The sequence below is a fragment of the Austrofundulus limnaeus genome, unplaced genomic scaffold, assembly GCF_001266775.1.
Source record: "Austrofundulus limnaeus strain Quisiro unplaced genomic scaffold, Austrofundulus_limnaeus-1.0 Scaffold196, whole genome shotgun sequence".
Taxonomy (NCBI): Eukaryota; Metazoa; Chordata; class Actinopteri; order Cyprinodontiformes; family Rivulidae; genus Austrofundulus; species Austrofundulus limnaeus.
The window spans coordinates 657,285-671,781 of NW_013952598.1; the positions used below are offsets into that span (position 1 = coordinate 657,285).

Below are 14,497 nucleotides of genomic sequence, written 5' to 3' on the forward strand. Positions count from 1 at the left end.
TTCCAACACATCTCTATGCAGGTTTAGTCATTGCAACAATGATCATAAGCCACAGGCTGACTCATATGTTTGTCAAACTGCACATTTTTTCCTCCTTCACAGCAAAAGCACAGCTTTAATGAAATCTGGCTTAAGCGAACTAAATTTATTATGATGACCTATTTCTTAACACATTTATGTAGGCACAAACTAACTAAAAAGAGCAAATTTTATAGGATTTAAAGCACCAGAGGTACCATTTTGTTCCTAAAACATCAACCTTAGTGTTGATCTTTTTGCAAAACAATGAAGATTGAGTTTGAGGGAAGTTAAACATATGGTTTCAATTAAAAACAACAATATTTTAAATAATTTAGAATTTAATGGCCTATGTTAAAATTATACTCATCTTAAAGTTAAAAGCGTATAGATTTTTTTCTAAGACTGCACTTTGTTGCTACAGAATTTGGGTTATTGTCATTTCAGTTTGTGGATTGGTACAAGGTGTACATGTGTAAATGTATCTTCTTCCTAACATTCTGCATAGTGCATGTTGAAATCAAATTTAATAATTTCTTCTTTCCCCCACCCTTTCTTGTTTCAAGTTTATGTAGATTACATTTCAAAAAATGACTACCTAGGTTCATACCTGTAAAAATAGCTAGCCAAGGATCTTCACAAAAATGTGTATCAGGACTTTTGAGTGTTTCCTTGAATATATATTTTCAAGGAACTGTGCAAACATTGTGTTTACATTATTAATATTAGGTTTAAAAGGTCAATAAACCTTGTACGTGTTTGTCATCCTGTGTGAATGCGTGTGTGTGCTTAATATTTTAAGCTCCAACACTTGCAAAACTTAAACTTTTATATGCCTAACAAGTTGTACTGGAGTTCTTTGAACCCTTTCATTTATTAAAATCAAACCGTATTTATTAGAACTATATGTTAAGTTGTTTTTTCTGTTTTCTGTTTAAAGGACTCACCGCATCACGATCACGAACTTCTGCCTGGGAAAGCATCTGGTGAGTGAGGACGACCTGCTGAAAGACCAGCGAGGGAGTCCTGCCTACATAAGCCCTGATGTGTTAAGTGGTGAGTGAAGAATATGTCACACGTGTGTTCTTTTTCAACGACATCGCAGGTACAAAATATGTTGCTTTTTACGGAAAGGAGTCTCTGTCAGACAGATAGTTGTTAGAAGAAGTGTTCTGCTGCTTTTGACACCTTTAAAAACCTGTTCCATTAGTCACACCGGCTTTTATTGACCCATGTGAGTGTGAAAATGTCATCACGAGTGCTAGAGGTATGGCAAAGTAGAACTGGGATGTGCTGTAATTTCACGTGAAATACACTGGGGCAACAGATATGTCATAATTTCTGACTTGAAAGTTCTGGTAAGAGAAGTCACCCTTTCTGATTTGAGTCTAAAGAGGATCCTGGAATTGTTCTTAATGCGTTGCGTAACATTAGCAGTCAAGTTTCTGTTTGAATTTCCATTTGTTAAGCAACCAGAAGACAGCTGTGTCGCAATCTTGGACTGGCAAATGCCCTTTTTTTTTGTAATCATGATGATGTTGCATTTTCTTATGCATGGTGTCTGCAGAGGAAGCGGCCTTCCTCTGTATAACACAGTTTTTGTCTGAGCAAAGGGTGAATCGATTTTTATTGTTTCGCTTTACAATGCTCATTGTCCAACTAAATGGGTCGCGCACGAGTTGCTACACACCAGTAACACCAGTATTTGAGCAAGCTATTCCGTGAAAGGCCATAGTTGCATCAGTTTAATCGTTGGTTTTCTAACCGACATCCTGTAGAATGTGCAAAACTCAAAATGATTTCAAACATCTTTCCTGTTCAACCGGTTGAAAACCGTAGATAAAAGCCTCACGTACATATCAGCATAACGTGACAGGCACACAATTAAACAGAGCATCAGTGACTCATGCACCGATGACTCACTAGAGGGAAACTACTCCCATCTACTCCCATCCCCCAGCCTGTGTGTGTGTGTGTGTTTGTGTATCACACAAGCTTTAACATAATTTCTCACTGCTGTTGCTGTCGCCTTGCTGACTGTAACACACAGCCTATGGTAATGCACAGCTATGATGTTACACCCTCATCAGCTTCAGTTTAATTATCGTTTATTTTTTGTTTTTGTTGTTTTTGCTTTAACATAATTTCTCACTGCTGTTGCTGTCGCCTTGCTGACTGTAACACACAGCCTATGGTAATGCACAGCTCTGATGTTACACCCTCATCAGCTTCAGTTTAATTATCGTTTATTTTTTGTTTTTGTTGTTTTTGCTTTGACCAAAATATTACCTCCATTTTCAAAATCAAGTTTGTTTTGAGTAGTGACAGAGTCCAAGTTAGGGGCCAAGTAGGGCCCAGTTTTTAAAACGTACCAAAGTTGCATCCAGCTAATGTTCCATACAACTTCTGCGAATTGTGAAATACTGGATCTGCTTATTGTTCTGAGAATTTCTGGTCAACTRTACTGTATAGATGTTGAGTAAGCACTTGCGTTTGTTTGCTGGTTTGTTAATCATTAAACTTGGTTGTTTGACAGGGATAGAACTGATTGCATGCTTGATCACTCCTGAGTAATAAAGACATAAACTTTTATTTCGCTAAAATACYGCCCTCCTTTGTTTAATGTGCTCATAGTCAGGCTTTTCGTAGTCTAAAAAGCAGTCTCTGATCCCCTCTTCATCCTGTCTCCAGGTCGTCCATACCGTGGTAAACCTAGCGACATGTGGGCCCTTGGTGTAGTTCTGTTCACCATGCTGTATGGCCAGTTCCCTTTTTATGACAGCATACCTCAAGAACTCTTCCGTAAGATCAAGGCTGCGGAGTACTCCATTCCAGAGTGAGTCTGTATAGATTTATATAAAGCCTTAGAACCACGCCGCTCTAACAACACAGAGTCAACTCATTTATGTTCATTCAGACAGCTGTGGTCTYATCTTACTCATTAGGACTCGCTTAATCTGTGCATGTTTATACAGGATTTTTTTTTTTTCCCCTTTTGTACTCTAATCCTGGAATCAAAGCAGATTTTCTGACATCAGCAATGTGTACAGACCTTGACTGAAGTGGGTGATCTTAAAGTGTTTTTGCTGGATTTTACTGTTTATGTTCAATTTTCTACCTTTTAAGAGAGATTATAGTTTACTCTCGTTTTATRTTAATATATAAATATTTTTTGTCTTTCTCACAGAGATGGACGTGTGTCAGAGAACACAGTGTGCCTCATTCGAAAGCTGCTCGTACTGGACCCACAGCAGAGGCTAACTGCAGGAGAAGTGCTGGAATCCCTCAGTGCCATCATTGCCTCTTGGTAAATACGCCCTCTGCTGGATGTTTGAAAAACTGCAAGAATATGTGTTAAACACTTAAAATGCAGCTGAGATGTTCATCAAACTCACATTGWATATGAGGGGCGTGGCCTAACTGCACATCACTGAGCTAATCATGCTGTTGTGTTTACTTAATCACAGGCAGTCAGTTTCATCGATGAGTGGCCCTTTGCAGGTGGTTCCAGATATTGATGATCAGCTCAATCACCCAGAACATCTGCAAGAGGTAAGATTTTAGAGCGAAGCCGGGTTCCCACCAAACGTGTCTTGAGCAGCAAAAACGCTCCTGACGTCAGTTTTTGGCTGCTTGTCAACAGATGTCCGTTCACACCGAACGTGTCTGGGAGGAACGTCTTGGTTCTTTTCCAGTCGGTTTGTTTTTTTCCGGTCTGTCTTTAATGACGGGTGAAATAAAGATAAAATAAAGAAAATGGCTTTGCTTTATTTACTAAAGAGCAAGCGAACGTTGCGCACAGCAGATAATTAATTCACCAGATAACCGTGTTGTATAAAGTACCTCAAAGTGATACTTGAGTAAATGTACAAGTATCTTGTCATAAAAATACTTTGGTAAAAGTTAAAGTCTTCTCTAAAAATATTACTTGAGAAAAAGTCGTAAAGTATCTGATATTTTTTGTTGATACGACTTTCTATTTCTTACCTTTTAAAAAATGTAGTGAGTAAAAAGTACACATAATTGTGAAAAAATGTAATGAGTAAAAGTAAAAAGTACGCTGAAAAATAATTACTCAAGTAAAGTACAGATGAGCAAAATTTCTACTCAAGTACAGTAACAAAGTATTTGTACTTAGTTATTTTACAACTCTGCCAGATAATTTAGAGGCGGTTTGTTCGGTAACTCTGCTCTGAGCTGCGAGCTGACGGACTTTTATTTTTTTATTTTTTTAAATTTTTGTTTCCCAGACCGAGACCAGACTAGAGGTACGTCTGAAGAGGGAGGAGTGTCTTGGTTTTTTTCTGGTCTGTCTTTAATGAAATAAAGACAAAATAAAGAAAATGGCTTTGTTTTATTTACTAAAGAGCAAGCGAACGTTGCGCACAGCAGATAATTAATTCACCAGATGATTTAGAGGCGGTTTAGTTTCGTCACTCCAGGAGCTGCGAGCTGCTGACCCACATCGGTGCTGATATCTCCAGCCAGAACACCAACTGCAGACGTTCGATATCGAGCTCCTGTCCGTCTGTGTCGGGTTTAGGAAACCGTCATGTGGAAAAATTATTCTCTCTGGTTGGTTGCTGCTGCGCGTCGAGCAGCCAAAGTTCAATTTGTTGAACTCGAGCAGCAGCTGCTTTGGACGCGCTGCATGCACGRAAAATGCTCTGCTGCATCCTACCGCTACCTTGSGTGCTGCTCTAAACTGGCAAAATGCGCCGCTATGTGCTGCGCTGCTCCTGGATGCGCGTCCACCTTAGACTTTGCATGTAAACTGGCTGCTTTGGCTGCTCAAAACGCGTTTGGTGTGTACCCGGCTTCACAAGCTAAAATGTTTGTGCTCAACACTAAAATTCCCTGCTGCTCATTTATTTTACATTTTCAAACATAGACAAATGTTGTACCCTATGTAAGTGTTAATATTTCAGTAATTACAATGCAGTGAGCTGAATACATTATTTTTTATCCAGGCCAAGGTGATTGAAGAGTCTTCACAGTACGAGTTTGAAAACTACATGCGCCAGCAGCTGCTGCTGGCTGAGGAGAAGAACACTTGCCATGAATCCAAGAGCTTTCTCACAAACCGCCAGTTTGGCAGCATCCCACCTGTTAGGCGTTTGGGCCACGACGCCCAACCTGTCAGTCCACTAGATGCTGCTATACTCGCCCAACGTTTTCTTCGGAAATAGCCTTCAGCCACCCACTCCAGCCTCCCCAGAAAGTAAAGACGCCCGCAGGGATGAGAGAGGACTCCCGACAGAAAAAGCCCCAAAACTGAGCTTGCACACGTGAGACCCCTGCCTGAGCTTGCTGACAAAGAGACAAATGTTYGGGTTTTTGGCGAGTTAGGTGAAGCAGATAGAAGGTGGGCAGGAAAAACACATCTCCAACGCAGAGCTTCACTCTCCCGGTCTGGATCGAGCCGGCRACACGTGAAGCCTCGGCTGAAACTCTGACCCAAAGGTTCCTCGCCCTCAGGTCGCCTACAGTCACTGTGCAACAAGCCCATTAGCACAGTCCCACATGACTCTGACACGAGGCCCTGCCTTTAGTGTTAAAGAAATCCTYCTTTGAGATGTCCCAGTTGTGACACTTCCCCCACCTTATTCTGGTTCCCCTGAGCAATACAGGTCCAGAATCATGTAGCAACTCTCTTCACAGTGGTTCGGTATTGCCTCAAGTCGGGTCACTTRATCACAGATGTCTCACTTATGTATACCTCCATTTCATCTTCCTTCTCTTGTGTTTTTCTTCCYCTCTACTGTCTTCTTGTGATGAATATGGTCTTTGTCCTGTCCACCACTCTGACTTCAAATCAATCTACCTCTTTTGTCTCTCTTCTCTGTTGGTAACCCATGCTCACTGTCCTGAGACAAGGGATTGTAACAAAGGAGTCTTGATGCTACCAGTGACATAAAGCATTAACGTTTTCTGTTAGAGTTGATGTGTTTTGAAACCTTCTCAGTGGTTTCTAAAAATCTGAATAAGCTTTGTTTCATTTACCGGAATAAGTAGCATTTTATCTCTATAACTGCATAGAAGAAAAAGAAAATATCAAAGCTTATGTGTACACATGCTTTGATATTTGCTTTGTCCTCCTGCTTCTGCTCATCCCTGTGGAAATYTATTAGCATCTAGGCAGCTAGTGTGGAGTACCTGGGAGTCACAATGCCAAGAACTGAATGAGGCCAAGGCATAATGATGGGAAATCTTCCTCAGTGCCAGCGTACTACTATAATGACAATACGGCGCTGTCATGTTTCCATTGCCAAAAAAATCTTGTCTTAAATGTATTTTTAGCCAAGGAAACTGGTACTCTCTGGCTCATTTAGAACGAAAAGGCTTCCAGGTAGCTTCCCTGTTTTCTTCTCAACAAAATCAATCATGAGACAAGTGTTTTTCAGTGTGAAGTGATCATTCTACGCTTTACTATATCTGCAGTATCCAGGTGTGTATGTGTGTGTGTGTGCATGCGCGAGTGTGTTGGGTCAGGCAAAACAAGTGTCTCCTAAGCTGTCGAGCTGTTAACCCTATGACACTGTGTGACCCTTTAAGCTATTTTCCTATTTTCATTGTGTTTTGTTTGGCCTGCCGCTGTGGCAGACACTGTGAAAACCAGACCAGGCTCTGCTTCAATGCTTTAAGATTGGAAAAGATCACGTATCTATTGCCACTCCGAAGCCCTCTGTCAAGCTCATCTTGTACACGCTTATCTCACCACGTAGGCTCGTCTGAGACTAACTAGTGGCTGATAATGAGTACTGTAATATTTTATAGGTAAATGAGAAAAAAATAACTCGCAGATTTTTAATTGCAGTTGCTGTGTTTGCTTTTTGATGAATTCTGTTTTTACACAATGATTCTTTAAACCATGGCAAAGTTACTACTCGGTGACTGTTAGACATTTGTACACTGCTTCTTGCCTTTGCATATTGATACCTGCTTTAGGCTTTTTGGACTTCCTCCTATTTCTATTCAAACTGATTGCATGAACATAGCCTTTGGATCTTTTTCAAATGTCTCTACTTGTTCTTTTTTGTTTTCCTGGGAGTTTTGTGTTGATTTATTTATTCACTTGTGCCGACTTTCCCCTTTTTTTTTCAAACCACTGGTGCTTGTATCACAGACATTGATTGTAAACAGTCAATTTATTTTTCTTGTTCTTTTTTTTTTGGTTGAAAGGTTTTCTTAAATATTGACTGCTGATAATTGTCGTAACTTCTGCCAGTGAACCCGGCTCCACGTCTCCTCGCTCTCTCAGCTTTAAGAAGTATTTTTCACACAAACCGTGGCTCCACTTAAACCTTCGAATTCTTTATCCTGTTCMGACACATTCATGAAAGAGTAGCATTTTGTTGTTGTTGTTGTTTTAGGATTACTAAATTGTTTTCTTGCCATTTTTTTTTGTGGTAAACTTAAGCTACACTAATTACAAGACTGACTTTTGCATAGTTCTATTTTTAAATAAATAAAACATTTTCATGTTATCTTGATTTATTGGTGGAGGTTTTGGATTAAAATTTTCTTCCATTGCCCCCCCAATTTTCACTCGAGGCTGCACTCTTTTGGTCAGTATGTAAATAAAGTACCATCATGACTGTGGCAGTCAAGTTGTATGTACAGTAGTTCCACCCGGTGACTTACCAACTCTGTTTCAACACATGCCGATTAACGTGTACTTTAGGCCACGTTGGCCGTCAACCATCACACCTGGAGGCTAAAATAATACTTAAAGAGAGCCATTGGCTTTCTCCCATCTCAATGTGAATTCCATGGGTATACAGCAGTATTGTAGTAGTCTAGGTTGTTCATAAGAAAAGGTTGTTTTCGAGCTCCGTAGCCAGTGCTGATTTTAAGCGAACGTCTTTGGAAAGTGTCTCGGCACCATCTTCCATGAGACATGAGTACAGAWCAGTAACCTAACGGCTTTCTTCAATCAGAAAGCTAGCAGGATGTTCCATGGTCATTGTTTGTTTTCCTGAGCTGTATTGGTAAACATTGTGGACTGAAAAGCATGGAATTAGTAAATTTTTGCACGATTTTGAACTCGTATGTCAGAGCAACTGAAATCGAAAACAATTCACCCCATTAAGTCGAATCTGCGCCCYCCAACTGGGGAAAAAAATCCTACAAATTTATTAAATTGTCGGCACATATTCGATTAATTACTGGTCGTTCCAACTGTAAACCTGGTGCGGGATGTAAAACGTGTTGCTTAAACCCCATGGGACAATGTGTTGTAAGCTGCTTGGTTGGATACGGGCATCTGGATACAGAAAACTGAATAATTGTACAGATAAACACATTTGTATAAAAAAAACATATTTTTCTACTTCATCAGATCTCTACTTGCATGTCAGCAATAAACTTTGATATGGAAATGTTGGATTTTGTCTTTTATTGAATGGATGTTGACACTTTTTCACTTCTCCGCTAGGTGGAGCAATTTATTTAAAAAAAGGAGCAGAAGCAACGTATTTTTTGTTGAATATCAAAGAGTGTATCCCTGAATGCTTGTCTTTATTGGCTTCTATATATTAATCTACCCTTTTTGGACAGCACACCTAAAGAAGATAAACAGTAATATAATACCAAATTGTGTACAATGGGTTGCCTTCTGGCCCAGGCCTYCCTTGAGARAGAGATCTGYAATCTCAATGGGWTTTGCCTGGATAAATAAAGGTAAATAAATAGATATGGGTGCAAAGCATTTGACGTGCCCTGTCATAGTAGATAAGAAGAATAAACGGCTCTGAGTCACTGTAGACTTTGGATTGTTTGGATACATTCAAACAGGAATTCTGATGACTCACAACCCAACCGTTTCCTGTAGGTTTGAACCCACATCTACTCGAGGTATAACRCGTGCCCTCATGTGGTGGTGATTAATTTCATTCGAAAACTCATCTTGCAGGTCAGAAGGAAAGCCCCCCGATATGAGCAGTGCTTGAACAGATTCAGATTTGTGGTAAATGGCAACAAGTGTGGGAACTGTTGAGTGAGCCTTTCAACTGATTATCTGCACATGTTCTGCTCGAGTCCTAAGTGACATTTCCCACCCTTCTGTGCCTCGGTTGTGACACCCATCAGCCAGAGTTTGGGGGGACGGTGGGGAGTACGACGATCCTCAGGGTCAGAGTTCCACAGATGCTTTGTCCTCATAAATTACAACCAGCTGGTGCAGGGGAGATTCTTGCTCGCCTCTCCGGTGTCTCAAACAAATGTTCATTAAAGACGACGCCAGACATTTGCAACGTTTCTAGCTCTTCCTGCGTGTTTTGTTTTAAAGTGGGTCAGGATTAATTTAGCTGGACACCGATAAACCAAAATCCACACTTCCAGATGTGTGTGTAGCTGTCCTGTCCTTGCTGTAGTGTGCGCAATTTACTRGTAGCAGTGTGTTTAGGTTTTTAAAAAATGAATTGGAAAAAGCGACCCAAGTGCACAGCCACATTAGCTTCAAGTTGTGGTTTATGACTGTTGAGTGTGAACGTGCTTCCAGCTGTGTCGAGCATGAAGCTTTATGGTGTCTAAAGCTAAACACACAGGACCAGATTTATTTTGCATTTGAGGACTCGACCTCTGGAACAAGAAGAGGCCACGTGAAATATAACAGTTTTCCTTATAAAGGGTTAAACATGGTATTTAAAGGAAAGGTGGCTGTTTGAGGCCTTCACCTGGCTCCATTTACAATTGATATTTTTGCAAAATGTAAAAACCCAAATGAAAAATTAATCTAAATGCRAACTAGTACTGAATATGTTGTATAAAGGTCAAAACTCCCATTGCCATCGAGACACAAACTTGATTTCATCTTGGAGCTTAGAACAAGCGTTTCCATTTGTGTGTCTTCAGTCAATTCCTCARAGACTCCTACACAGATGAGTTTTGCAGCTTCGCAGTTTTGTACATCAGACTTACGAAGCTCAGTTCATTTTTGTTGGCAAAAATAAATTGGCCACAAAACAGGTCCCAACACGAGGAGCAAGAAGGGAAAACATCTGCAAAATGATGTCTAATTATCTTCTTCTCTCAGCAGTTCCCAAACTTTATTTCAGTGAAAAACAACAAAAAAAAAACATTTAAAATGTATTTATGGTGCTGTCAGCTGAAGGGAATAGCAGCCACAATGGCCAYGGATGGTCTTGTTCCAAACTTAGTTGCACTTACTTTGATGATAAATCCTTTGAAATCAGTGCTCTATACTCAGACGTCTCTTTCCATTATAAACACATAAGACAATTAAASAAATGAAAGAATGCCACATTAGTTACTGACATGAGGCTGTAAATCTGGTGCCAGCAGGGGGAGGCTGCTGTGGTGACACGCACACAAAGTARAATTTATCACAGATAAAGTTCATTTTCTACAATAAACCAGCAAAAAAACTGTTAATCTTAACTGGTTAAAAACAACTTGATGAAGAGAGAAATTCAAATTGATAACTTAGCTACCAAGTTTGAGAAACAAAATAGTTTAATTTGTTTGTGTCTCCCCCCCACCACACGAAAAGGCCACCCTTGTGTTAATTCTTACATAAAAGTCTAGTTCCACCACTGTCAGTCAACATCGTGGTCAAAACCATTTCTAACTTGTTATAATGCCTCCTCTGTTTGATAAATGGATCGGATGAAAGGGCTAATTAGTAGCTTCATGTGTGCCTTCAAATGAAACTTCCTGGTAGCTAACACAGAGGAACAGCTCCAAACAGAACAYAGCTCTCTTCAAAGCAATGCCTGTTTTAGATGTTAACACACTGCGTTAACTTGTGAGTTTTAGGTGCTGATGGTTATTTTCAACATCAAAGCTAGCTAGCTGCAGTCTTCTGCATCTGCGTGCACCTTAGACTATATGCTGACAGCCTTTCAGGCTGTGGAACATTTTCTCGTTGCCAGAGGGTTGTTTTGGCCCACTGTGAGCTGTCGACTTGACGTGTGACGATGTAGCGATCAGRAGTGAGATGACAGAGCTCTCAAAGTCCGTGCGTCAGGCTCAAGTCGTCTTGTCACTTCAACTTCCAAGGCTTGAGGGGAAAAATCCATTSATGATGTCTTTACATCCGTCTGCGATGCACAGAACAACTCTAGGTCCAGTTAGCTACACATTTCTAACTTTATTTGACAGCAAACACTTGCTTCTAACCCAGAAACATTTTAGACAAAAAATAGCTGGTAAACAAATCCAACAAAAGGAAAACAGTGAGCACAAACGTCAGCCAGGTATGTCGTTTTAAACTGTGCAACTTTCTTTAGTGTGTTTGTCGTTCTTTTTTTTGTATGTACCTATAAAATGTAATATTTCTCACTTACAAAGATTAGTGTGAGTCAAGATGGCTGCCACTGCCACAATGAATCAAGCTTTGCCAACAGAAAAATAGCTCTAACCATGTTAAGTTTACAGACATTGCTAAATTTTCAGATGGTAGCAATTTATAATATTTCACGGTTGCTTCAACAAGTCATTTTTCAACATGTTAATCTAAAACTCTGATTTGAAAAGTGGTAAGAGATACGCATTTCTTTGAGGCACATGTGTCAAACTCAAGGCCCGTGGGACAAATACGGCCCACCATGGCATTTCATGTGGCCTGCGAGAGCTTCAAGGATGTATTAAAGTAAGCATTTGCTGTTTTAAAGCCTATATTGACTATTAACTACATTGCCCATCATGCACATGAATTAGTTTGCCGTCAAAACTGATGACATCATACCACTAGGTGGAGCTGCACAGGGTTAAAAAGTAGTCAGCAACTGAYGAAATTTGCCTTGTAAAATCTCCATTTTGCTACATTTTCGCTGGCTACTTTTGCTGTGGCAGTTGTATTTGCAGTTGTACCGGGAAGTGGGAATTTTCCACCTACAAGTCATAGATTAGAACTGGAAAGCCCCTTCTAGTGGGAATTCCCTGTTGGAAAGTGGTTCAGAATTCAAGACACCAGCTGCTCACTACAACTCAACAGTGAGTAAAACTCTCTTATTTTTACTTTGAACAGTATTTCTGAATTTATTTATTTTACATTTAGACAGTTGTACACGTAGTACTTTTCAGCGTTTATAAGAGGACGTGGTAAAACACTGTTTCTATGCAGGAAATACCACGTAGAGCTTAGTTATTTTTATTGGTGCTCAGTTCTAGCATTGAAAAGTTAGACATAAAACATTAAATGAACTACATTATAATGCTCATGTGGCCCTCTGTGACAATAAGTTTGACACCCCTGCTTTCACAAATGTCTTTAGTCATTATTATATTCATTATTATATACTGTATATAGTCATTATTATAGTCTTTAGTTATTATTTAAAACTGAAGCAGAAATAATATGAAACTTGATGATGTGCCTGAGGTTAGGATTGTTTACAGCTGCTCTCTTTCACTTTGTGACCTTGTCTTGCTCCGTGAAAGAAATGTTTCTGCTTTTTGTCTCTTTGGATGACATCTTGGGACATTAATATGTTCTTTCACAAAGTCTTTTGTGTATTAACATTTGACATGATGCAGAAAGGCCAAGCCAGCCCGTGCATATTTTGCCTACACATGGCTCTATTTAGTGTTGTGAAATAAAACTCTTGTCATRTATCTCACTCAAATAAAGCCGAGATGAGCCTGGCCATCTGTTGGTGGAGTAATGTGACAACTTTCTTTTATCAACACTATTGGTTTGTTTGGTTTTTCAGCCTTTAAAAAAACATATCAGTTTAATGTGTTAAATCCCATCATGTCTTGTTTTTTGTTTCTCAGTCCTCAGACTCATTCAACTGGAGCTGAATGGGAAATCCAACATGGCGCAACAGCGAGGGTGTTATTTTCAAACCRCCCGCTAACGTTGAACATCTGGTCGTAGAGGGAGGTGAGCCACCCCGTCAATGGGAGCCCTTGTCTCCCCCCAAAAACTCCATGAAAACAGCCCACCACAAGGTGAACAAGGAGGTATGTGTGTGTGTTATGAATATGAGCGTGTGTGACGTGTTAGTGGACCAACTGTTTCTTCTAGAATGATTTTTAAACAAGCATCACTCAGAAACACTATTCATAAATGGAGCTATRAAATTTTAAAAAAATCATATTAATTTTGCCCAAACAACCAAAGTAAATGTAGGTTTTGTGGGGGTCTTTGGCTTGAAATTTCTAATTTTCTATTAGACAGCAGTTTCAAAATTTGTACTCGGCTTATTTAAAAAAAATGCAAAATGATAAGAATAATACAACATGCCTTGGTGGAGAATACTGTATTAGTGTGTTTTGAACTAAATGTTTTTATGACAGGAGATGGAATTTATTTGCTAATCTTTTCAGTGCCTTGCTGCTTTATGCAATAAAGAGGATAAAAAGGAGCAAAACATCTGTGAGCTTCAATATGTTCCACATGGGTCAGTTTGCTCAGTTTTTCAGTCGCCGATTTATTTATTTTATGGTTTTACTGTTTTATTTTAAATGTTTGAAGGGCTGAATGTCCCAAATGAAAATCAATAGTTTGTTTTATAGAGTGCTTTTACTCCATAACATGAGAAATACTTGGTGAAATTTTAAAAGTGTTTTACATTCCCATGCCATGTTTTTTAAAGAAAGTTGTAAGAATGAGGTTTTTCAATGTTGATATGATCAGTTGTCTTCCAATTAGCCAAAACTCAGACGCGTCTTGAGCGTGTTTTCTTTTTGTGAAGGATTTGCCTCTCAAAATAAGACTTTRTTCTTTAAGTTTTCTTTTTTAACACAAGCAGCGGTTGACCTGATCACAAAACATAATAAATTTTAAAAAAATGTATTTTTTTTCCAGAGGTACATGATTTAACCTTATTCTCACTTTGGTAATTAAATAGCTAAAGTGAACTGATCATATTCAGAATGAAACATGTTTTGGCACCAGCTGTGTGGGCGTTTAACATAACTTTCAGAAAATATTACCAACAGTTTTGAGTTATTCCTGTAAAGATACAAGATTTACCAAACTTCTGAATAAATTCTTCCTTTCACTTCCTCCACCTCTTCTTCTTAACTTCCTCCCACTCGTTCATCTTGCATCTGGTGGTAAACAGCTCCTGGATTTCCTCTCGCTGCCTGTTTAAAAGTGAGCTGTAATGTGGGTGGTTTAGTACAAGTTCTTTTTYGTTGTGTGAGCTTGTAAATATTTTCCTTAATCAAAGCGGCAAACTTCAGAGCGATGTCTAATCTCTGGAAGTTCATCACTTTGACTCGCATCAAAGTTCAGGACRAAGGAGAGGAGAGAGGATGAGGAGAGTGTGTGTCTCTCTCACGGTCTCAAAGTACACAACACCTTGAAGCAGATTATGACTAAGAAAAAAGAAGTATGAACATTCGGAAACAGATATGCGGTTTGTTATAGAACAGGAGTAAAAAAAAATCTACTGTTTATTTAGGATACAAGCAGATGAAGCAAAATGCCAAAAACTAGGACATTCAGTCTCATCTGGATCTTTGTCTTTTGTTGGTCAGAAATTAAGATTTTTCTGTCCCAAAA

At 39.3% G+C, this 14,497-nt stretch overlaps 1 protein-coding gene across 2 annotated transcripts in view; it reads left to right on the forward strand.

Annotated features, from left to right (window-relative positions):
• Positions 1 to 8,404, forward strand: part of stk40 (serine/threonine kinase 40) — a 19,011-nt gene extending 10,607 nt beyond the window's left edge. For both annotated transcript variants that reach the window (XM_014018588.1, XM_014018589.1), the window contains exons 7-11: positions 959 to 1,074; positions 2,710 to 2,854; positions 3,206 to 3,325; positions 3,486 to 3,570; positions 4,989 to 8,404. In XM_014018588.1, the coding sequence (XP_013874042.1) occupies positions 959 to 1,074; positions 2,710 to 2,854; positions 3,206 to 3,325; positions 3,486 to 3,570; positions 4,989 to 5,207 (685 nt within the window). In that variant the 3' untranslated portion in view covers positions 5,208 to 8,404. The remainder of the gene's footprint in view (positions 1 to 958; positions 1,075 to 2,709; positions 2,855 to 3,205; positions 3,326 to 3,485; positions 3,571 to 4,988) is intronic.
• Positions 8,405 to 14,497: the final 6,093 nt, after the last annotated feature.